Raw genomic sequence first — 26,890 nt, 5'->3', positions numbered from 1 at the left:
GATTTTACTATCTATTTAGAGATTGCTTTTCTCTTTCAGCGTTCTTTAGCCATATTGATCAACGTTGCCTTGCACTTTACCTACGGGAGGCCACCTAGCTCTGTGAACATACCCTGCAATCACTCATACCTTAGGGCCATATCTCATACCAGCTCATCACCACCTTTTCTTCCCCTTGTCTGCACTATGGGGCACGAAAAGGCCATCCTATATGACTCACTCCAGATCGGTCCAACACTGCACCAACTTTTCCAAGCAGCGACACTCATCCAATGGTTCTCAGTGAGGATCTAAGACTCTAGATCGTTCACAGTTATACCCTTCTGTGACTGATTTCTTTGTACTAAAGAAGGATCCTGAGTCCTTACCTTGGTTTTTCTGGCTTCGTGTCTTGTTTTGTTTCTTCTCTAGCATCGTTTGGTGCTCTTGCTTTGGTCGGCTCATCGGCTCTTCTGTTTGTATGCTCAGTCCCATAAACCCTTGCGGTTTTTTGTTTCACATTAATATTATTATCTTAGTTTATCTTATCTTATTACCAATCATACTTCAAGTCAATTAAAACTTTATATTTAATAAAACATCAAATCTCATTCGTGAATTAATTTAAATTTCCAATATCAATATTATCAAATATTAAATATCATTCTTTATAAACTTAATATAACCATTATATTTAATAACATATTAAATATTAATTATAAAAGAAAAACTTACAAAATATACTTACTTTTACATATACCTTGTCGGTTTGGTAATCAATGTGTTATCCTCCTATGTTAATATGCTTTTATATCTCATTCACAATATAAAAATAAACACTTAATACTTACCTTCTGTTACATCCCAATTTTTGACCCAATTTAAAATATTCATATAGCCGTTGAGGTTCACATGAAGTCAATTGACAGTTAAAATTAGTTATAATCCTGCAAAATGGTAAGATGGTTAGTCGTTATACTTTCATATGAAGATAACATGCTAGTTAACCGTTCTAATGATATTTTAAAGCTATTTTAGATAGTTGATTATTTATCATGAATTCATGGAATTGAAAAGGCAGTTAGCCATTATGATTATTTATGATTAATAACTTGTTATGGTGATATGATTTAACTGTGGAGAAATTCCTTGTAGGGAGCATGTCAAAGGGGTGGAAGCATTGTCAGAAAAGAATTGGGCACAAGGGCATCACTGGGCAAATGGGTACGCATCTTGAATCACCATGGTTGAGGACCTAGCGACTGCATAACAAGATACACACATTGGACATGCATGAGCTATTGCATAATCTTTAAAACATTAAACATTTTATCTTAATCAAAGTACATACCTTTAATGGTTTATGATTGACATTCTCATCACTTCAATATAATACATATATATGTACGTGCACACAGATATAAAAAAATAAGGTGACACCATAGTATTAATTTATACAAGCTTATATCTATTAAAATACGTATATCCAAATATGCATACACCTGAAGAAGATATGGAGATAAATTTTATATATATATATAACTTTATAAATTATTCTTTTGAATAACTAACCTTTGAGTTCTCTTCCAAATTTATCTATTTTCTTATAAAAGGCGAAAATGTACACTTGGCAATTTTATCGGTGGTTCAAGAAGGCAATTTTTCTTTCATTTTTTAATAATTGCCCAAAGAGTCACGGCTTCTTGGAAGCCTTTATATTTTTTGAATGTCTTCCTTTATATACAAGTTGGAAGAACAGAGAAACAGAGAGTTCTGCATTATTACTTCTACTTCCCTTTTTTTTTTCTCATTATTCTTATTTGTTGCATTTGGTTGGAGGACAAACCAAGTCGTAGCCTTTTATCTGATATAAGCTCTATATTTGGATATGTAATTCAGAAGAGCGAACTATACGGAAATCAAACCGAGCTTCATACTTTTAGTGGTTAGGTTATGTGGTCCGCTTTTCCCTTTCATATTGCTTTATATATGCACTCAAAATTTGTAGATGCAAGAATTTATTCGATGTCTCATTGTTGACTGTATATCGATTTGCATATTCGATGAATCCTTTTCTCCCGGATTAAGTCTGAATCAAATGTATTGTTATACCAAGACGTCTCTTGTTTCCAGTTGAATTCCAATGTCAATCTATTGATTGTAAATTCTTCAGAAGAAGTCACAAGTCATAGGAATTGTATTATGACAATAATGGAACTATTTTATTCTTTACAGTAGCTAAGGTTCAGAAAAAGAGTTGGATTACTCTAGGATTTGAACACCTAGGACTCACTCAGCTAGATAGCCAAGAAAAAGGGTGAAGAGGGGAGAGAAAATCTGCAAGAACATGAAACTAGAATCAGAAGCGATTCAATGAATTTATTACTTTTAAAAGAATATAAGCTCTATATTTGGATATGTAATTCAGAAGAGTGAACTATACGGAAATCAAACCGAGCTTCATACTTTTAGTGGTTAGGTTATGTGGTCCGCTTTTCCCTTTCATATTGCTTTATATATGCACTCGAAATTTGTAGATGCAAGAATTTATTCGATGTCTCATTGTTGATTGTATATCGATTTGCATATTTGATGAATCCTTTTCTCCCGGATTAAGTCTGAATCAAATGTATTGTTATACCAAGACGTCTTTTGTTTCCAGTTGAATTCCAATGTCAATCTATTGATTGTAAATTCTTCAGAAGAAGTCACAAATCATAGGAATTGTATTATGACAATAATGAAACTATATTATTCTTTACAGCAGCTAAGGTTCAGAAAAATAGTTGGATTACTCTAGGATTTGAGCACCTAGGACTCACTCGGCTAGATAGCCAAGAAAAAGGGTGAAGAGGGGAGAGAAAATCTGCAAAAACATGAAACTAGAATCAGAAGCGATTCAATGAATTTATTACTTTTAAAAGAATCATTAAATAGCTCATGAATGTCCACTTAATTTATTCTATTGTCAAGTCGAGTGGTGGGATTAAGTATTAGGATGCTCCGTGGCTGACAAGGTGTTCCATGTCTATTTCAGTAGGGAGGGTCTTTCTAGTTAGAGAAAGTGTGGGGATAAGTTTAAAGTCTGTGGTTGGGTGGTTAAGCCCCTAACAATGTTTCCCCTCTCCACAAGATGTCGAGACGTGCATCAGACAAAGATAAGTTAAGCATTCAAACATTTATTGGTAACAGGTATTTTACTTTTATGATGTTTATTCAAGTAGAAAATAAGATGGATTGAGTTATATCATTGTTTTCAGTTATTCCTTTAAATGAAAGCAGCTCTTCTCGTCAATGTAAATGGAAACCAATTATATCGGTTGATCTTCCAACTGGACATGGAATATATCTATATGCAAGAGATAGGTTTATATGATGGATTGATATTTCAGTCTTCCATTTATTTGAATAATGAATATGAGTGTATTTCCTAACTAAATGTTATTGCCCTAATTGATACAGTGGTATGTGATGCCCTAAACGATCTAATGGTAATTGATGCCCTAATTGATACAGTGGTATGTGATGCCCTAAATGATCCAATGGTAATAGATGCCCTAATTGATATAGTGGTAAGTGATGCCCTAAATGATCTAGTGGTAATTGATGCCCTAATTGATACAGTGGTATTTCATGCCCTAGATGATATATTAGTGCTTGATGCCCTAGATGATATATTGGTATTTGTCATTACAATAAAGTAGTATAGCTATATGTTCCTTAAGAGTTATTTTATGACCTAACCCTACACGGTTTTCAGTTTTGAATTCTATGGTATGTAGATTTTAAATTCCTTGGTAAATTCATTGATGGTATCTTCAATTGTTAGTTATGAGATTTCCGTTAAGTGATTGTAACCGTTAATCTCATTCACATGAACATAACTGATATAACTGTCTTCTTATGAATATGAAGTAATAACTATATTTCTTTGATATGTTAGATGTTAGTTAAGACCCCAGGAAAAGTGGATATTACACCTTTGGTGGTTGAATACATATAATAAATGGAATGCCCACTTTCATGGGTCCTTGTCATTTCCAATACTACTACTTTTCATATAGTTTAATCTAAGGTCTTTGTATATTGAAAAGCATTATTCTTTCCCTAATTTACCATGGTCCATTACTTATCTATGCAGAAAACCCGATGTACGCTAGATAGTCTATGTGTAATCTCCACTATATGTGGGAGGGAGTCTCATCATCCACTTAATAAACATGTGGGTGAAATGTTTCTTGTCGGGCATCGTGTTGTTCTTCGTGTAGAGCATAAACTCACACTACAACCTTTCAAGTCTCCCCATCATCCTTGACTTCATGACAATAAGATCTTCGTAACTGTCAAATCATCTACAGTAAACTCTGCTAATTATTTGTATTGCCTCTTCGTGGGTGTTAGGTAGTTCCAATTGGTACCTTAAATGCTCAAATTCAAATAGCATTGGAGCCTCATGAGTATCCAACCCCTCCAGCCTATCTTGATCTCCTTATTTGTTTCAATTAATAACCATTCTGGTAGAGAGAACCATTCAACTTCAAAGCCCTTTGTGTCGACGTAATTTCGTCTGGTAGTAAGCAAGCTCCCAAAGACATATTTGTGCAATTTCAACTATCAAACTTTCTTACCATGATTATTATAAAAGCAGTCTTATATGTATTCGTTTCTCTTTTAGTCAATATACTATATGTTGTTATTGCCTAATTGGTATTTCTTCAGTGGTGCTCTCTTTTTATGCAAAGTATAATCCCTTTCTTAGATTCTGCATTCGATTTGCATCTGCAATTAGGCTTTGATATCATGTTATTTTAAGAGGATCGTTTGTAGATGTAATAAACTGCCTTCTCGGTATGTGTGTTCCAAGTGCAACAATCTCTCTTATATTGGATGAGAAATGGATAGACATGTCCCTCCATGGGACAGGTCTATTAATATTTAATTAGTACAATGAAAAATGAATATCTCATATATATATGCACTTTAGTCTCATAGTTTATCCAACTAAGCTACCAAACATCAACAAAAGTGATATATGAAAAAATGAGAAGGAAAGAAAAATATAAAAATGAAAATCCCAAGCAGTAAAGGAATATAGGTTATAAAAAGAGGGGGGAGCTTAATTACACTAATAATTGGTAGGAACAAGTGTGGAAAAAACTTGCAAATTTTAGGAGGAAGTGACAATTGAAGGGTTGTCTTCAAACCTGCTAACATTGTACAATAACTAGCACCCAAAGCCACCACAACCTCCATCCTCACTTCGATGCCATATGAGTCACCTCTATGCCTCTTACCACTATATGGTTACCTTTGTGCACTACCACCATATGGCTACCTCTGTGCATTGCCACCATAAGGCTACCTCTGTGCATTGCCACTATACAGATTGTGCTAGAAGCATGAGCCACCGTATAACTACTCCTAATGTGTGTTGTCATCATATGAACTTGGGAACCACAAAGATTGTTTGTCACTACTACCATACGATTTATCTATTGAATTGCCTATGTACAGTTTGGACCTCTACAAGCTACCTTCCCTATTGAGTCATACGATATATTAGTAGCCTTCCTATCACCATACAATATGTTCATCCTTCTCCCAATGTATGGTCCTTTTCTTCTTTTGCTTGGGTTCAATCCTTGGCTACCATTGAACTGTGATGGGAGGGAATTGTTCACACCATCTAAAGAAATTGTGCTACGCACCACATTTCCACCATGCAAAGACTCCATTTAACCCTGGCCACCATATGACTCATATAGATTCTATTGCTGCAAATTGTGGTCATACAAGGATTGTTGTAGCCATTCCAAGACATCACCATATGACTCTTGTTGACTGTAACCATAAAAAAGGTTTGCATTACCATACTACTCAAGTATAACAAATTCAAATTTTGAATTCAGCTATAGAAAGATAACTGAAGACCAATGCAATTCAAGAAACTCACTTTGATTATCAATTTTGGAGACACAATGAATACAAGGAACCGTTTTACAACTAAGAAAAAGGAAACGAAACAGAAAATAGCAACAAACAGTAGCTCAAACGTGAAAACGTCAAGGTTGTGAATACAAAATTAGGAGAAGATTTCAACTAGTGCCCAGACCTGGGAAGGATTAAGTGGCACTGGTGTTGCACTTGCCACTTGATGTAATGAAATAGATGAAATGATGAGACGAAGGAAGCCCTCAGGCATGCAGAGGTGGACAAAGCAATACAGTTGTCGGTATTCAATCTCAGATAGTTTGAGTTGGTGTTGGGAGCAACGGTGACATGTTGCTACCATCGTACTCACCAAACTACTATCCCTTATGGTTGGCAGCAATTTTTTACTATGTCCTTTCAGCCAACAAAATTTACCAGAGTGTTCAAGATACTGTGTAAAGGAGCGCAACCATGCTAAAAAAGTACAAGATAACTACCAAACAAAAGAAGTATTTGTTGGACTTGGTGTGTAGAAAAGACCTACCAAAAAAGGATCGAAGCAGCATGTGCCATAAGAGTAGCAATCAAGCGTGAAAAGGACATTCTCCACAGATGCCTAGAAGTGCATCCTTGACATGATCAAAAGAAGCACTTGTTGGACTTGGTGTGTAGAAATGACCTACCAAAAAAGGATTGGAGCAGCATGTGGAATAAAAGTAGCAATCGGGCGTGAAAAAGACACTCTCCATAGATGTCTCGAAGTGCATTCTTGACATGATCAAAAGTCTTTTTACAGGTACTAGCAGTACATCAGACATAATAGTGCGGTAAGTTAAATTCATGGCAGGAATGAGGACAAACAATATATACAATTCAATGGCAATGTTATCTAGAGAGAATACAAGGGTTTGTTCTATTAGACCATAGGGCATTTACATGTCACGTCATGTCATTGGCCATTACCTAGATGAAGTGTGAATACAAGTGCTTGTAAAGGAATGCAGATATTATAGGCCACTCAATTGTGTGGAGCCCTATATGTTAGCTATCTTCTACTAGACTCACCTGAACCTACTAGCAGCAGGTGATCAACCTGCAATAAAGAGGCCATGCCAAGAAGGTGCCAACATTAGTCATTTGACAGCGGCAATGAAGACACAATCTCCTTGAGGTGTCTTTGGCAAGCGAAAGCGCAGCCAAAGTCACACTAATGATAGGCGAAGACATGGAGGAGAGTAAAGATATTATACTACTACCATTCCTACCACATCAGTGGTTGTACTTCAGCCAACTACATTATTTGTGTAGACATTGACACCACTACCTTTGACAACTACCATATACCCATATCTAGTAAACACTATGGAAGAATTTTTAAGACCTTATTACATAGAAAGGTACAAGGAGCATATCATTGCCCATGCTATAAAAAAGACTAAGATATCCTTGTGGCCTAGTGTTGTTAACATAGTGGTGAGGAAAAATAAAGCAAATGAAAGTATACTCCATTTGGGTGGTCTTAGAAATGTGGAGAATCAATATTGTAGTGCTTGGTCAAAGTACTAAGGGTACTATCTAGATTCAAAATGATAAATTGTTGCTACATTGTGTTGACTCTGGCATAGCTTAGAAAAGACTCGTCTAAAGCAATCTTAGATAGGGATGCAATCCCCGCCCTTGGAGCCCCGCTTTCTTGGGACAAGGACAGGGTGTCCCCCCACCATAGCCCAAGCACCACCACTGCCACTCAAGTGCCACACAACAATTTTGGGAGAAAAACGCTTCAAAAATAAAGAATCTAAAAGCCATACAAGAGGGAGAGCACCTTGCGCACTAGTTCAAGACCCTGTAAGGGACATTACTCCTTGACCCTACTCGGGTTGTCGTCCCCAGGCCCCCGACTTTCGAATTTACAAATAAAAGAAGAAATTGATGGAGAAATCATGTCAAATTGAGTTGATGTCTTTATACCCACTCTACTGAGTTCCACTGATGCTGAGTAGTTTTCCATGAGGGATAATTAGAGGCCTCCCTTCACTACATTTTAAAATTTTGTACTTGTTTTAATATCTTGTTACTTATTGCTGTTGAAGATGGTAGCTGCGATAGAGATCTTTATATCTAGAAATATGAATGTTATTACCGTTATTGTTACGTTCAACTGAAAATGACACTCATGTTTAATTGTAATATTAAACGTAAATGACATGTGTCATTCACATGCATTGAGGCATGAATATTCAATGAGTTGTAATTAATTATAAGAGTTATGGGAATCTCAAGAGACCTTCGATTATAATGTGAAGAATCTCTCCTATTGTTATATATTCACCTCAAGCAAAGGATATTGTACACTTGAACATTTCATTATCAATAAAGGTATATTTGTGTTGTGTGGCTGAGTTTCTCCCTTCATTCTCGAAGGGTTTTCCCAGGATAATTCTGGTGTTCTTTGTTTTAGTTTTCTCTCTCTCTTATTGCTGGTTATTTTTATGATTTTCTAGGCTCTAGTTTTAACATGGTATCAGAGCCTAGTTCAATAAAAGCAATAAAGTAGTTCTATCTAAAGTAGTTCTATTATTCTTTGGAGAGAAGTCATTTTTTGGGTGCTTCTTTATCGAGTGATCTTCTTCAACAAAAAACATTCTTCTTGTTTTATGTCTTGATGTTTCTACGGGAAGATGATGATCAAAGATGTTATCACTTTTGTTAGCATCTATGTTATTCGATGGCTTTGCATTTTTGCAGAGGCTTTCGCATGATCGTTTCTTTTCATATATCTCTCTTTGTGTCTATAGGGTTGGTTAGAAGGCTGGTTATACTTCTTGATAGATGTCACATGCTGATCAACCTTCTTTTATTCGTGGAGCTCAAATATAACATCAAAGCATTCAATTCTTTTTTTATATGCGGTGAATCTTTGCAATGCGGTGAAACTTTATAAGGTCAAAGATGTCAAAGCTCATACCTTCCATTTCAAAGAGTATCATAAATTAATCGTCGACTATATTGATCGTGACTTAATATTTTATTGCTCATTTCATGAAATTTCCTTATTTCTAACTTGATTATGAGTTGCATATGTGTCTAACGTCATCGTAGCGGTGATTGCTAACATCAGTGATTAAAAAAAAGGACGGGGGAAACATTATTCCTTGAATGCCATCAATCTTTATCATGCGCTATTTTGGCTATTTCATTTCGTGGATGATTAAACAAGCTCCTCTATGACATTATTGTGATTATTGATATTTTGTTTGGGTTCTATCGCTTTCAGTCAGAACTAGTGTGTGTTGCAGGTGATAAATATGTAATGGGTGTGTGCTCGTCCAAACAGACAGGGATCTCTCACGAGGTTGAAAAAGTAAAGGAATATCTATCAGGCACCAGTGCTAACGTCTAGTCATCTTTAACGTGCATAGTGTCAGTAAGAGGTGTATCTGGGAGTTCTCGACACGATAAGAGGATGCATTTGTTCAACACGTCTAATCATGGCACCCGCTCTCATAATGACAAAGGAAGTTTTATTCTTTTCTTTTTTTTCTGCCTTGTCAGTAACAAATATAAAAGAAAGGATCTCCATTTTGCTTGCAAATAGCGGTGGAGTTTGCCTTTTCGTGTGCTCCAACTCTGCCATAAAAAAATAAAAATAAATAAATAACTCGAAGTCTTTCAGTTTTGAAAATTTTGAATTTACGATTTCTAATTTTCATCTGGATGTTGCAGCTGTCACCAACTTTAATGACAAAGGGGGGGAAATAGCAATTCAAGAGGTTGGGTTTAACCTTCTTCTCAATACATTCTCGAATGAGGGGCAAGTCACGGTGGAGTTTGCCTTTTCGTGTGCTCCAGCTCTGTCATAAAATAAATAAAAGAACTCGAAGTCTTTCAGTTTTGAATTTACGATTTCTTATTTTCATCTGGATGTTGCAGCAGTTACCAGCTTTAATGACAAAGGGGGGGGGGGGGGGGGCGGGAATAGCAGTTCAAGAGGCTGGGTTGAACCTTCTTCTCAATACATCCTCGAATGAGGGGCAAGTCACTGTGACATAAATTGTTGCTCTCTCCATCTATAGTCAATACTATACTAGTACTTGTGGTTTGTATGATTGTTTGAATTTGTTTTCAATTGCTTAAAACATTGGTGAATCTGCATATGAAAGAAATAAGTATTCCATACTTATTATCATTGAATATTGAATTTTTACAACACTAGGTATAGTGTTTGCATTGATATAAATGATAGATTTTATGAATTATTATTAATCTCACTCCATCTACAACATTGTTTGTATCTCCATTTTGCTTGCAAATAGCAGCAGAGTTTTCCTTTTCATGTGCTCCAACTCTGCCATAAAAAAATTAAATAAATAAATAAAAGAACTCAAAGTCTTTCAGTTTTGAAAATTTTGAATTTACAATTTCTAATTTTCATCTAGATGTTGCAGCTGTCACCAACTTTAATGACAAAGGGGGGGAAATAGCAATTCAAGAGGTTGGGTTTAACCTTCTTCTCAATACATCCTCGAATGAGGGGCAAGTCATGGTGGAGTTTTCCTTTTCATGTGCTCCAGCTCTGCCATAAAAAAATAAAATAAATAAGTAAAAGAACTCGAAGTCTTTCAGTTTTGAATTTACGATTTCTTATTTTCATCTGGATGTTGCAGCAGTCACCAGCTTTAATGACAAAGTTGGGGGGGTAGCAGTTCAAGAGGCTGGGTTGAACCACCTTCTCAATACATCCTCGAATGAGGGGCAAGTCACTGTGACATAAATTGTTGCTCTCTCCATCTATAGTCAATACTATACTAATACTTGTGGTTTGTATGATTGTTTGAATTTGTTTTCGGTTGCTTAAACATTGGTGAATCTGCATATGGAAGAGATAAGTATTCCATACTTATTATCATTGAATATTGAATTTTTACAACACTGGGTATAGTGTTTGCATTGATCTAAATGATAGATTTTATGAATTATTATTAACCTCACTCCATCTACAACATTGTTTGTATTGATGATGCATATCTTCATTTAAAAGGGGAAGATCATATACAGAGATTTAGAACAAAAGGAGCAAAAGGGCTGTGGTAATTGCATCTTAGCGAACTTGATCTTGATGATATGTGTAAACTCATCATGGGTACAGGTTGCAGAGATAAGTATTGCATGAATTGCTGATATAACTATCTTATGATTTTTGAAGTTCTATAATAGTCAAAAATTAGAGTGGATACCTTTTCAGTATTTATAAAAGTTGATTATAAATAGCGAATGATCTTTTATCTCTCATTGTTGCAGGATATAACAAGAAAGACAATAGGTTGCTTTAATTAAGAGGGAGTTGTTGAGCTCTAGAGGGAATTTTTTTTAGCTTCAGAGGGAGGCTTCATAATTGAGTACTTATGGGATCCCCTTCATTCTCATATATGCTTGTGATTCTTGTGATATTTGTAGACTTTGAGACTTAAATGGAACTAAGTCTTGTTTTGTTATGTCTATTTCCATTCATGTGAAATCAACAATGAGATTGTTAGATCAGCCATGATAACTCTTTCACCATGCGATAGTGAACATCATGTTGAGAGAGTCCATGATGTCATCACGTTGAGAGATTATGTGATGGGAGTTGGATGTCATGTTGAGAGATTCCATGATTAAAGGCTTAGCTATGAGTCTTACAAATCTGTCATGTTGAGTGATTCCATGAGTAATTGTTACATGTTATCATGTTGAGTGATTCCATGATTATTAACAATCTACCATGTTGAGTGATTTCATGGTTACAGGTTTTCATGTTGAGTGATTCCATGATTATTAACAATTAGTAATTGTTACATGTCTTCATGTTGAGTGATTCCATGAATGTGATTGATTGTTACAGGTTTTCATGAATCTTATAGGATATGTGGAATGAGATCTTGTCATTAACATTTTGGTTGCAGTCTTGTGTGATTGTTCAACTAAAGATCTCTCTGGCTAAGAGGGAGTGCTGAAGATGGTAGCTGCGATAGAGATCTTTATCTCTGGAAATATGAATGTTATTACCGTTATTGTTACGTTCAGTTGAAAAGGACACTTATGTTTAAAATGTAAAAGACAGGTGTCATTCACATGCATTGAGGCATGAATATGCAATGAGTTGTAATTAATTATAGGAGTTATGGGAATCTCAAGAGACCTTCTATTATAATGTGAAGAGTCTCTCCTATTATTATATATTCACCTCATAAAAGGACATTGTACACTTGAACATTTCATTATCAATAAAAATATATTTGTGTTGTGTGGTTGGGTTTTTCCTTTCATTCTCAAAGGGTTTTCCCAAGATAATTCTGGTGTTCTTTGTTTCAGTTTTCTCTCTTTCTTATTGCTGGATATTTTTATGATTTTTTGGGCTCTAGTTTTAACAATTGTTATCATCTTTTTGGTATTTTTTATATAATAGAAACCTTCCATTCGCTGATTCGACAATTTCATTTCTCAAATTGAAATTTATTTAGTATTCTAATATTCTATTGATTTTCAATGTTCAAGTATCTATATTTACTATTTAATATTTCCATTCGCAATTTTACTTCTTATACATCATTTCGTAACTAACATTTCAAGTACCATATGTATAGTATATAGTGTATATAGCACCGCCCCTAGTTGCCCCCAACTATTGTCCCCTTGTCATCCCCAAACTTAGGCCCTTTGTCCCCCCATCCCGGAAACCTATCTCAATGTCCCCCATCCCCTTGTCCTCAACAAGTAGTGTAACACTGATCTAAAGGGTTCTTGAACAAGATTATGAGAAACTAACCTCTTACATGACTTCTCTGAGGCTGGTTACAATGTGAGATTAAGAGTAAAAAGCAAGGGATATCATTGTTCGGAATATCATGGCTGGTTGGATTGGACTTCAAGTGGGAGATTGTTTTGTAGTTGAAGGAAATCTAAGAGTCTCTTTATCTTCCAATTCTTTTCCCTCCATCTGCTGCCTTGAATTCTTTGGAGACTTTATATAGTGATCATTGCATATTGTATTGGGCCTTGGCAATGCATTTAGCTGACAATACAGAGGTGTTGTATGCATGATAAGACAGAGATATGATGAAGTGTTCTCCTCTACTTCAAAGTGGATGTAGCCTTTATGTTGAACCACTATAAATTCAGTGTTGTGTGTCCCTAACTGTTTGTTATTTTGATCTTCATAATCTAATTGTTAATTCATTTGGCTGCTCTTTTATTTCAATATATTTATACCCAAATTGCAGGAACATTCTTAGAATGGTAGACAGCAGAGCCATCACTTATGACCAATATTAAGGTAACACATGAAACAACTTGTGGCAAGATCTCAAGCACATCTCTTGTAGTTGATTGACTGGTCCCAAAGGGCTACACCTCACACACAGAATGATCATAAAAATACTCTTTTAGAACAAGTTTATGTGTTCAAACTCCAAAGTAATATTAGGGTTAACTTTGCCAGCATGGTAGTCCTTATAACAACTTCCGTGTAACCTAAAAAACTGATTCAAGTCATCTTGAAAAATGTCAAGTAAATTATGAAAAATTCTTAATACCAGATCATATATTGGAACTGCGTACAACAGTAACTCTATTTGAATTTATCTGGCAGAGGCAGCATGCCATTACTATTTGTAATTAAATTTAATATAAATATAGCTTGATTTGGCTATAATTTTTCTTAGAGGTCAGATATTTCAACGGAGGTGAGGGCTGCACAAAGAATGAAAGTTGCCTACTCAAACAGGGAGACTTGTCAAATGCAGTGAATGCATTTAACTTCATAACCATGCATGCCCTTTCTATATAAACATATAAGAATCTTCCTGTTGATGAAAATTTAAAGATACTTATTTTGGATAGTGGGAAGCTATCACAAAATAGTTTCTTGATATCAAAGTGGTGAGTTTTGAAATGTCTAATTAACATCTGGGACTTGGTAAGGAAGCAAGTTCAATCCATTTTGTTATCCGATCATGAAAAGGTTCTTGTTGAATTTAAACACATTTTGAATCTCAATGCTTTTGCAAAAGATAACTAAAGTTCACATTATTTGATTTAAAATTAATAGATATAACCAAATATTCAGCAAAGAGAAATGGCAAGCAAGAATTGTCCAAGAGAACACTTCACATGACAAATATAATAGTCTGTAACTAACATATAGAAACAATAGCACATTTAATCAAATCTTTATGGAATCTGTGAAAAATAGTAATATCACAAATTGGAATATATAACCTTAATTTTTTCTTCCAAGTAATGGAAAATTTCAACCAACAAGACAAAAAGATTTCCAATCATCTTCCACTGAACGGTCTCTAATAGATAAGCAATGTGTCACCGTATAGTAAAAGAACAATAGCGCAGCTTTCATCAAGAACCTACAGAAATACCTTTAAAGTGATTCTCAACAATCTCATCAAGTAATGAATCACAAGCATCTTTCAGAATGTCTAAAACCTGCACCAAGGATAAAATTACTATTTAGTGAACATTATTCAATTTTTATTCAAAAGAAAATCTGCAGTTGATGTCAATGACCTGTCAAAATAACATATTTGTGAACAGAAAATGTAGTTAGTATCAATTGGCTTATATTCCTTAATAACAAATACGAGAGGGACCTACATAAAGAGCCCTGCTGGCTCGCCATAAAATTATGCTGAAGAGTTTCAGTTGTTCTTGCAATTTATAAGTTTTTTTGAGAAATGTGTTTTTTGGTATTTTCAGAATATAAGAATGTTGTAACAAATAGCCAGTAAAGAACTACTATAAAAGTCAGGATAAATTTATTGATTTGCAATTATAACACTTGCAGATTATTACAGTCAATACTTATGCAAAGTAATTAAAATTAGGAGCCTGAATTGTTGTTGGCATCCAATGTATATTGCAGTCAAACCTCACCAAACTCCACGCCAAGGCTTGTATGAAAATGCTGCTTAGCAATAACAGATCACAGCTTCCCAGTATGCAACACTGCTGTAATAAACTCCCATGCTACCTCTCAATACTGGCTACCCAAGAAATGTTATACTATAAAGATAAATAACTCCCAAGTACAGCTCCAAAATAAGCAGCCGCAGCTCCACAATGACTCATGATAACCCCTGATAATTCCCTCAAACTGGCTGCACAAGGTGGGAATGTTATTGCAGACCAGTAACACCTGATTGCAACTATCAACTGCCCTCAAAATAACAGCAAATTCACACAGAAATGAAGGCTAAACTGTGGCATCTAAACCCTGATGTAATAGCAGCAGACTAATGGACAGTTTGGTATACAACACCAAATTTTCAATCCTTATCACATAATTAAACCTCTGAAATCAGAGTTCAATTCATCATATATTTCAATGGCTCAAAGTGTAACAGTAGATGGAGGAATCACCTCACAAGAAACCATTGTTGAAATCCTCAACAGATGACAAAATGTAATAAAATCAAATGGCAAAGGAATGATGACTCTTCCTACGGAAATTCTTTTTATAACATTAAATGAAGTGTGGCTTCATCCACACACAAAACACCGAAGAGCTTCATGAATACTATATACACTTTTCGCTTAAATCCCCTTTGTTTTATACTTAGGCACATATTTGAATAATGTAATTTATCAACTCCCTTTGGCTCCGAAAATGACCTTTTCATCAATATCATGATATTCTGACACACAAGGTCATTGTTTCTTGTGCCCAAGATCTAAAACTTTCCAACCTGGTCCCAACGAGCTTTGACATTTGTTTACCGCATAGGTTAATTAAGAATTGCACACAGATAATGAACACGAACTCAACCAGCAGAACTCTTCTTTTTATTCGCATATGCCAAGATATTACATTAGGTTCCGATAGCATGATTACAATGCTTCCCGAAGGGGTTATAAATACTTTCCGAGGAACCTTCCCAAAGGTATCCGTCAGCCAGATACATTATGTCCGCTACAAACTATTTTCTCGTCGGCTATATAACAAGAACTTTCCCGAAGGTACTCATCGGCTAATACAAAAACTTTTCCGAAGGGTGCTGTCGGCTGATACACAATTTCTACCGACGACATCATCCCCCCCAAAAAGAAAAGTTGTCTCCTGATGACTAGCAAAATTAGGAGACAACCCACAAACAATAAAATAAATACTAGAGAGAAGAAGGAGGTGTCCCAGAAGAGTGTTGTTGACGACGTAACTCATACACCTGGTCAGTCCGGATGCACAGATCTGTCTGAATTTGTGAATTAACCTCTACGGCCTCCTTCAGTAGAAGCGCAGCATCCATAGCCTGTCTCTTGACCAACTGCAATTCATGCTCTGCCGCATCTTTATCCCAAATAGCCGCGTCCTTCTCCTATACCATTGCTGCCATATCCTTCAATAGTGTTGCCCGCTTTGCTGCCCATGCTGCCTGTTTGTCGGCCAAATCAGTGGCTAACTTTTCTCTTGCCTCTTTCTCAACCGCTAGAGATCTCTGAGCTGCAACACTGTCTGCTGCCCTATCCGCCTCCACACGCTGCCGAGCATAGTAAACCTCTTTGTACAGTCCCACGATCTCATGTGCCAGCTTCATCATCGGAGTGTCACTCCAAACATGTACGGTGGAGAATTCTTCCAAACATGTACGGTGAATTGCAACCTTTGGAATAACAATCCGTACTCTGAAAAAAGTTAGAAGGAAAATCAAATAACAAAGCCGTACCACTAGAAGACCACAATTCCGTACAACAGTTTCCCTCCCCAAATCCGTACGGTGGTATTTTCAATGCCCTTCACTAATCAACCGTATAGGGACCATAGTAGGCTAAATCCGACTAGAAGTGATATACTGCAAAAACCGCCTTGTTTACTGTTGAATTCCGTACTTCAACCTTCAGAACCTTGCATTCAATAATCCGTATAGTGAAATCCATACCCTGCTCTTCACAAGGAATCCGTACGCTTGAAATGCTGGAAATCTTCTGTATGGGTAATGATTTAACAAGTCGTATAGTGCCCTACAGAGGTGCATATGGTAACTTGACCCTTCTATGATGAAATCCGTACGGCTTCAAACTTGACACTATCTGTTGATTGCATATGGATGCCTCCTTCTTGGAGCTGCCACACACACGGGTTTTGATGAAACAATTCTGAAGGTGTCTTCACTATTTCAATCTTCTGGAAAAGCCATACTGCAATATCCCACCAAGTCTTCAAAATCTGTACGATGGAAATTAACAAAATTTGGCTCCAAATTCTGTACGTTAACCTTCTCAGGCTATTAAAATCCGTACGGTGGTCCCAATGTTACAATATGCAACTCTTAAAAAACCGTACACTGCAAAAAAAAAGCCGTACACCAACCCTTCAAATATGAAAACCGTACATTGTCTTAAAAACCGTACTTCAAATATGAAAACCGTACAATGTCTTAAAAACCATACTACAAATATGAAATTGTCTTAAAAGCCATACCAAAGCCGTACACCAGCCTTCAAATATGGAAAACCGTACGGTACTACTTTTCCCTTCAACTATGGAACCCGTACGGTATTCTCCCCTTCAAATATGAAACCGTATGGTGTTTTTACTTCAAATATGGAACAGTATGGTACTTTTCTCTTCAAATATGAAACCGTACGGCACTTTTTCTTGAAAACCATACGGTACTTTTCCTTTTTTTTTTTTTCCGAATGAATAGCAAAGTCAATTTTCCCTTCGACCGTCATCACCGTCGGTCTGTAATGACGAAGGGGTCTCCCAAAGGCCATTCTGTGATGTAGAAGTCTTCCGGCCCTGGTATATCTTCAACTTCGAGCCATTCACCGCCTGAGGCACTTCCTGTCCATCCAAAGTCCACAATTTTATTGCTCCATTGTCCCCTACTTCCCGGATCTGATATGGCCCGACCCACTTAATTTTGAACTTGCCCGGTTTGATCTCATTCCGGCCGTCATATTTCAATACCCACTGTCCGGGCTGAAACCTGTTTAGCTTCAGGTGCTTATCGTGCCATGGCTTTCGCCTATTCTGCGTTACTTCAGTTGCCCACTGTACTAATAATCGCTTCTCCAACTTGTTCAGTTTATACAGCCGCTCTCTTAAGCTCTCCATGTCGCCCAACTTGCTTTCTAGTACTATCCGCAGGCTAGGTATCATAAATTCCGCTGGTACTACGGCCTCCTGTCCGAACATCAGTTGAAACGGCGTGTGTCCTGTTGTAACTTTATACGTCGTGCGGTAAGCCCACAGAGCAGAAGGTAATTTCTCCTCCCAATCCTCCCCTTTGACTGCACAGGATTTGTATATAATTGATACCAGGATTTTATTGGTAGCTTCAGCCTGTCCGTTTGCCCTTGGGTAGTATGGACTTGATAGCGAATGATAAATTTTGAACTCCGTGGTAAGCAGTCGAATCACATGATTTACAAAATGTCCACCTCTATCACTTGTTAATTGTAACGGAATGCCATACCTGGTAATTATTTGTTCATAAATAAACTTTGTTGTACTTACCGCTAAGTTGTCCGGTAGTGCACGCGCCTCCACCCATTTAGTCAAGTATTCCATCGCGACAACAATGTAACAGCACATTCTGGTTCTGCTTGTCTTCAGAGGTCCTATGAAGTCTAAACCCCATCGTTCAAAGAGCTCCTGAGCATGAGAAGGATTCAGAGGCATGAAATCTCTTTTCAAAGGTTTTCTAGCTCGCTGACATGTATCGCATGCAACAACCCATTCCCTGGCATCATGGTATACTGTTGGCCACCATAATCCTGCTAGAAGTATCTTTCGTGCAGTTGTGTCCGGCCCCATGTGTCCTCCTGCCGGTCCTTCATGTGCTTCCTTCAGTACCCGTGGAATTTCTTCCTCCAGGACACAACACCTCAGGATCTGGTCGGGTCCCATTTTATACAACAATCCATTAATCAACTGAAATGTTCCGCTCCGTAACACCAACTTCCGTCTTTCATTCGGTGGCATGGTATTTGGAAATTGTCCCATCGACAAGTATTCGCCGATGCTTGTATACCACTCCGATAGTGCAGCAATCTGAAACAACTGTGCATCAGGAAAGTCATCATTTACACCGTCTGTCAATTCTCCTGTTCTGATATGTGACAAATGATCTGCGCTTACATGTTTCTTTCTTGGCCGTACAATGATCTTGAAGGTAAACTCCTGCAACAGGAGTAACCATCGGCTGATTCTTCCTTGAATGACTGGTTTGTTGATCATATACAACAGGGCCTGATGATCGACATAGAACACAAATGGAGTAGCCAGCAAGTAATGTCTGAATTTCTACACAGCATAGACCATCCCCAATGCTTTCCGTTCGGTTGTACTATAATTTTGTTCAGCTTTTGATAGCAACCGACTGGCGAAGTAGATCGGGTGATCCAACCCATGGCTTCCTGTTTGCGCGAGAGTTGCTCCGATCGCATAGTTCGATGTATCAACATGCACATGAAACTCCTTATTCCAATCTGGGTATGCCAAAATAGGTGTTGTAGCCAATCGTACCTTGAGTCCTTCAAATGCTTCATCCTGTTCCTTCTCCCATTGAAACGATTCTGTCTTGCAAGTTAACCTATCCAACGGATATGCTATCTTGGCAAAAATTTTGATGAAACGCCTATAATACCCTATATGCCCAAGGAAAGATTTTACCTCTGTCACATTGGTGGACGGCTGCATCTCCAATATAACTTGCACTTTGTCCGGATCTGTCTTCAATCCCTCCTTACAGACTATGTGTCCGAGCAACCTTCCGTGTGGAACCATAAATCTGCACTTCTTTGGGTTCAGGGCCAAGCGCGCACAACGGCACCTTTCCATACACTCGCTTAATGCTGCCAGATGTTTGTCCTCCGCACTGAATACTGACCAATCATCCAAAAATGCCTCAAAGTTTTCGACGGGCATCTTATCAAAAATGTGTAGTATGATCCGCTAAAATGTCGCAGGCGCATTGCACAGACCGAACGGCATCCGATTATAGGCATACACCCCATCTTCTACGACAAATGTCGTCTTCAGTTTATCCTCCTCTGCGATTGAAATATGATTGTAGCCGAAAAAACCATCCATAAATGAGTAGATCTCGTGTCCCGCTACCTCCTCCGGGATGTTCGTGAATGGGATCGGGAACGGATCCTTGATGGTGACTGCATTTAGGCATCGGAAATCAACACATATTCGGATCTGAATGGAGTCCTCCTTTAGTGAGATCACTATCGAGGATACCCATTCACTGATTTGCACATTGAAAATAATGTCGGCCTCTAGCATCCGATTGATTTCCTCCGTAACCCAGGCCACATAATTTTTGTTCATTCTGTAGGGCCTCTTTCGTACGGGTATTGCTCCTTCAATCAATTGAATGCGGTGCACACACAATTCCGGCGATATGCCCTTTAGGTTCTTGTACGTCCATGCAAAGACATCCTTATACTCTAAAAATATCTTGAATGTTGTTGTTTTTAGTACTGGGTCCCAGTTGTCTCCCACCAGTATGTTTCGTGGTTCCGCTTCGTCTCCCAAATTCATGGTCTGCAACACGACTTCATTGTATTTGAAGGGTTCCCCTTTAGTCAACTTATGTGCCGAGGTCACATCGAGTGACGCATCCCCTTCCTTCATTTCAGTGAACTCCTTTGGAAATTCATCAATATTGTGTTCTTCTATTGTCAGTACGTTGCAGGTTGGAAACAATTCATAATCCTCTATCTGCCAATGGTAAAGACCATTTACTGAATCCAAAACGTCATCTCCTTCCAGTCGTAGAACTCCCTCCTGATCTGGTTCCATACTTTGCCCCTTTTCATCCTCTTCTCCTTCAAAATCTGACGATAAGGCTTCTTCCCCGACCATCTGAGTGTACAGATCGATGACATACTTGCGGCCTTTGCTTTCGAGTGATAAAGTATTTTTCTTCCAATCGTGCTTTGCTTTTGCTTGTATCAGCCACCCCCGACCCAGAATAGCATCGTACCCTTTCCGCCTTAAAGGAATCACAACGAAGTCCAACAGGAATGGTTGTGTTCCAATTGTCACGGGTTGCGCTATGAGTATTCCCAATGGCTTGATTCCATGTTGATCGGCTATTAACAGCTGGAAGGTAGGTGGGCACAATAGTATCCTCTGGTAGCACATTGACACCGGATCCTCCATCCACGATCGTGTCCGTTAGCGCAGTCCCGAGAATGCCCATTTCAACAACCGCTGGATAGCGCCCGGATGAAAGAGCAAACAACATCGGGTCTTCTGCACTTGTACCCCCCTGTTTCTCCTTGTCTTGCTCTACGGGTTGCTTAGCACTCGGAACTATATTTGTGAGGGCCGTACGGAGTTGAGGCATAGTGAGCAACAGATCATTTATCCTGACGGTTATCTCAACTTGCAATATTTGCCGTACAATGTTCGGTTCTGCACAGTTCCGTACGGAAGTACTTGGCGTGTCCTTCAAGTGTGTCGTTTCTGCCTGTGTTGCTTTCTGGATCTCTGCCCGTGCTTCCTCCAGTCTCTTCTTTTCTTTCGCTGGGTCAGGGTATAGCTTCGCCTGCTTTCAAGTGATTGCCAGAACTTCTTCCTCATCCATCCCGACAGTAATCAAGTTGACTTCGGACTTCGGGCACTTAGCATCGTCATGATCGCCAGGTCCACACCATCGGCATAGCAACTTCGGTGTGTTCGCCATTGTGCACTCTTGGGCGAAGTGACCCCACAGATTGCATGTGCGGCATTGAACAATTGGCTGACCATTCGCATCGTACTGAATTCGACTCCTTCCACCATTATTGTTGTTGTTGCTATTGTTGTTATTGCCATTGTGGTTTTGACCGCGCTGGTTATTTCTGTATCCACCTGATGTGGCACCTTCTGTACTTGTGTTCCCGTTCCCTCCGGACGGGGATGCCTCCTATGTCAGGAATACTTGCTACAGTGTTCTTGTTTTCAAATTGAAAGGGCATTCCTTTACCAGGTGTCCCATAATTTGGCAAATCTCACAAAATTGATCTTTCGGGCATGATCACTTGGTATGGCCTTCTTTCTTGCACTCTGTACACCATAGGTCATTGCCCTTAGTCTCCTTGCTCATGTTTTTGAACTCTTTTATCATCCGAAGCATGTCCTTCTGGAGGGCACGGACCTTCTTGTTGCTTCCCTCGTCATGATGGCTGCTATCTTCTCCTGAAGGCTCATCGTCATCTAAATCCGATGAGCTGGTCTTCTTCTTCTTCTTTGTTTTCTGGTCACTTTCGACATTCATTGCTCGATTGTACGCTTCAATGTATGTCGATGGTGGCACGATCTTCATCTTTTTCCACAGCTTCGGGTGAAGGCCTTCAATGAACCATCTTTTCTGGAGCCCATCTGCCGGTTTATTCTCCATTTTACTGATTAAGTCCTTCAACCTCCTGGCGAAGACCCGTACTGTTTCATTCTTCTTTTGTTTGGTATTGAATATCTCCGCTACAATTTCATTATCGTCACGCAAAAGTTGAAATTCTGCAATGAACTCCTTCTTAATGTTATCCCAACTGTTTAACTTTTGTGGATCAGTATCATTAAACCAATCAATCGCAACACCCCGTAGGGTAGCGGGAAATTGTCGGATCCATTCATTTGAATCCGTTATGCCATTTGCCCTCGAGATGGTTTCACATGTTTTACAATGTCGAATGGGATCAGCTGCTTCATCACCATCAAATTTAGGCAACTTTTCCTTCAGACCTGCCTTTATCACTGTATGTTGAGGGTTTTGTTGTGTATCTGCGCTGTTTTGCACTCCCGCGCTGTTTTGAGCACCCGCACTGTTTAGAGCTCCCGCGCTGTTCTGCACACCTGCGCTATTTCAAACACTCGAGTTGTTTTGAACAAAGTAACAAGAATCGAAATCGGATCGAAATTGGCAAGGCCGAATCAAATCGTGAATCGGCCATGAATCGGAATCGAATCGGCCATGAATCGGAAAATTTAAAAAACCCTTGAAATTTAGTGAGTAACTTATTTCATAAACCCTTTATCGCTGATTCGATTCACCGATTCACAAAAAATCGTTTGGCTTGAATCGAATCGCCAAATCGCGTGAATCGCATGAATCGCCGTGATTCTTGGAACTATGGTTTTGAACACCCGTGCTGCTCTGCACACCCGCGTTGTTCTGCACACCCGCGTTGTTTTCAATACTCGCGTTGTTTTCGACTTCCGTGCTATTTGGTGAAGAAGAGGGTTCGTCAACCGAAGCTGTTCGTTTCGGAAGTATATCTCGGACGAAGAGGTCACTCCATGCTCATGCTCCTTTGGCACTCCGAGCCGTGCGAGTCGATCTCCTTCCGTCAAGATTCTCTTCCCGTGGCGTATGCAGGTTCAAAAACTCCTCCCTCGCTTCTTCCACCAAATCAAGCCGTTGTCGAGTCTCCTTCAACAATCTTTCTGCGCTCTTGTTTCCGTCGGCAATCTTCTGAAATCTCCTTCGATGCTCTGTCTGCTGAACCAGAATTAAATTTTCCTGCGCAATGCGTGTGTCATCTTTTTCCTTCAGCTTATTCTTATCTTTGTTCAACTGATTCAGCATTTAATTCATATCCGCCTGCCTGCGTACCAGGCCCATCGGGCAACAGCGCCAAATGTTTATCGTACTGGTAAAGAATTCAACACATACAGACAATGTAACATGAACACGAACAGCAGAATTATATTCGCATATGCCAAACATACATTATGCTTCATAATATCCGTAATAGTAGATGATTGATGCCTTACAATGATCCCAGACGGGATATAAATACTACCGCCGAACCTTCCCGAAGGAGTCCGTCGGCCACAATATTACATCCGCTACAAACTATTTACCTGTCAGCTACAAAATACAAAACACCGACGACAGCCAATCCGTCGGCTACAGAAACACCGCCGGAATCATCCAGTCGACTGACAACATTAAGGTGGTTAATATACAATAGCAGCAAAAATAGCAACCTTTGTCTATTTAATTAAATAATAATTAATCACCCATCTTGCGAAAATGACTAGAGAAGCATCAAATTTGATATCTAACAACACATGGGTGATCCTGATGATGAAAGATGATGAATGAACTTGATGGGGTGACTTACTAAAAATAGATGCAATCTCCAAGACTCTTAGAGCCCAAACCAAAATCCAGAGATAAAAACTGAGAGCATCACTTAACTCCTCTAACTCATCTGATCTCATTGGAACCAATTGTTGGTAAGTCCCTCAAAACGAAGCCAAAACTCACCTTTGGCCATTGGAGAACCTAATAACTCCACAACAAGGTCCTCTAAACACCAATATCAGCCTAGAAGGACCCAATGATAGACTGAACCCATCAACTCTGTCAACTCAAAATTGGGGACATTACAACCTAATAATTGATTGTTATTAGTCATTAAAGATCATGTCTTTTGCTTTAAGGCTACTAGTCATGATCTTTGTTCCATTGCATTTTGGGTGTTGGTTGGGAGTCGGGACACAACTTTGGGGTGGCAGTATGGGGGAACAAACACACACACAGTTATGTTTGGCCATACATGACATCAAAATTTAAGTTCAAGCATTCATGATTCATACATGTGTCAAAAGGAATAGCGGAAAGCATGTTCATTGATATAGAGCAGAAAAACAATGCAAATGTTTGATTTCAATGTTTCATTGTTTGATATCAAAACGAAAATGCTTAAGCATGCTTCATTTGGGATATCAATATCAAAAGAGGTTTCTGACTCTAATGCGTTATGTATATCAAGTTATGACTCATCAAATGGAATCCTAACCAATCCTGGCTGCACCTCCTAGCCAATCTATCTAATACCTTCACGATCAACATTCCAACATACAGCTGGAGTTGATATTCAAAAGTATTTCAATTGTAAAGTCGCAACGCACTATGAATTGAAGCTAGCTTCTTTGCTGATCTATAGGTATGCTTATTCCTCTTGACCAAGTACATAAAGTTGTAGGTAGATTAGTGACTCTTTACAACAAAATAACTAGCAAACTATAAGAGTTGGTGAATGACAAACAGCCTTGTCTTTAGTGTGTACTTCCCATGCGATGTCCACCATTCAACTAAATCTTTTTGAGAAAAGATGTCCCTATACAGTGTAGCCTCTAATTTGTTGAATGTAAGACCCTGATGAAGAATTAAGTCCACTTCTCTCAAAGTCTTCCTATAACCTCAGTTTTATAGATCTGTTGGAGGGCATTTGTTAACCCCTCATTTCAGCAGCAGCAGAACCTCTATAGTCTAGGTGCATACCACCTAGGGTTAAGGGCATAGGAAAACATATGAAGTAGGGTGTTCATTGTAGGCCTAACATACTCATCACGGAAATATAATTCAAGCTCTCTAACACAAATTGCTTGTCTCATATAGTGAAGTATGTTTGCAAGCATCTCATAAATCTCTCCATGGATACGAGATTTTATACTAGCATACTTGATTACCTTCACAATTAGTGGTATAATAGAGCAAATATATTTGGGAGCTTCATTTAAATATTAATGAACAATATTTTTTAAACAAAAAGTAAAATTGAATGTTAAAATTTATCAAATTGATATAACAAAATATATTTTAAAAATAAAAGTAATTTAGCAAAAATATTGAATTACTTGCCTCATAGTGCATCACCAAGCATCAAGTACCTTTTCTCTAACCTTGTTCCCTTACGAGTTTGATTTAGCTCAACTTTTCACATTAAAACCTACCATATATTTTAAAACCTCCTCAAAACCTCCTACATTCTCTTTAGAAAAAATAAAGGTTAGCATATCTAGTTTTCACTTGCTTGAAAAATGGCTTCTTTAAAAAATCCTAAGAAATACAACTGATATTTGGTGGTTACTTCTAAACATTTTTATATCTCTAGTTTCAGCCACTTCTATCTTCACACAATTTATTTTCCTAATGTTTTTCAATGCATAAACACTGGGGTCCAACAAATATGTTTGTGAGAGTTCGCAACAATCAAACCAACAAGCTTATAAATAAGAGCTAAATTAATTACAATTTGCACAACATTGAGAGGATCAATCTCATCTATGGCCTCCTTCAAGATTTGAAATTCTACAACCTAGCACAATCAATAGTTCTAGAAACTAGGGGCCAGCTAAACATGTAACAACAATATTAATTAGTAGTCAAATCGCGAATATCTATCAACCCACCTATGAAAATGGAGCAACTTATACTAATCCATGTTTGTTTCATGTCCTCCATCAATAATTTCACTTTCAAATATTGTTTGTTGAGGGTGGATGCATAATCTTAGATCTCTATGGAGGAATAAAAAAATCCAATTGTGTTTGTTTTCCTTATCTTTGAATAGTGGAGATAAGATAAGATAAGATAATAATATTAATGTCCAACAAAAAACCACAAGGGTTTATGGGACTAAGCATACAAACAAAAGAGCTGACCAAAGCAGGTGCACCAAACAGTGTCTGAGAAGAAATAAAATAGACACACAACCAGAAAAACCAATGTAAGTATTAAGGATCCTTCCTTGGTGCAAAGAAATCAGCCAAAGAAGGGTAGAACCGTGAACAATCAGGAGTCTTTGATCCACGTCGGGAACCACTAGATGGGTGTCGCTACCTGGAAAGACTGGTACAGTGTCGGACCGATCTGGAGTAAATAGTGTTGGATGGCCTTTTCGTGCCCTGTGGAGAAGACAGGGGAGAGAAAAAGGCGGTGATGAGCTAGTCTGAATGAAATATGGCCCTGAGGTATGAGTGACTGCAGGATATGTTCACGGAGTTGGGTGGCCTCCTGTAGGTAAAGTGCAAGGCACCGCTGGTCAATATAATTAAAGAACGCTGAAAGAGAAAAGCAATCTCTGAATAGGCAGTAAAATCTCCCTCTAATCTCATAGTTGATGGGACAGTGAAATATAAAATGAGTCTCAAGCTCCACCTCTGTTAAAATACACAGTCGACAAATACGGTCCT

General features: G+C 38.2%; 1 protein-coding gene across 4 annotated transcripts in view; it reads right to left on the bottom strand.

The window, feature by feature from the left end:
- The window catches only part of LOC149538468 (uncharacterized), a 174,364-nt gene that overhangs the window by 35,995 nt on the left and 111,479 nt on the right, over positions 1-26,890 (bottom strand). The window contains exons 6-8 of one of the 4 annotated variants that reach the window (XM_089799796.1): positions 14,325-14,391; positions 10,418-10,486; positions 10,068-10,258 (exon numbers count right to left, since the gene is read on the bottom strand). In XM_089799796.1, the coding sequence (XP_089655922.1) occupies positions 10,452-10,486; positions 14,325-14,391 (102 nt within the window). In that variant the 3' untranslated portion in view covers positions 10,068-10,258; positions 10,418-10,451. Of the gene's footprint in view, positions 1-1,173; positions 1,242-10,067; positions 10,259-10,417; positions 10,487-14,062; positions 14,392-26,890 lie in introns of those variants that run through there. The other 3 variants (XM_089799795.1, XM_089799794.1, XR_016356062.1) reach the window with 3 other exon arrangements.

Source organism: Cupressus sempervirens, chromosome 9, assembly GCF_028749045.1.
Source record: "Cupressus sempervirens isolate cs-2001-9-10 chromosome 9, ASM2874904v1, whole genome shotgun sequence".
NCBI lineage: Eukaryota > Viridiplantae > Streptophyta > Pinopsida > Cupressales > Cupressaceae > Cupressus > Cupressus sempervirens.
The sequence above is the reverse complement of the archived record's forward strand: the minus strand, read 5'-3'. Positions and strand labels throughout refer to the sequence as shown.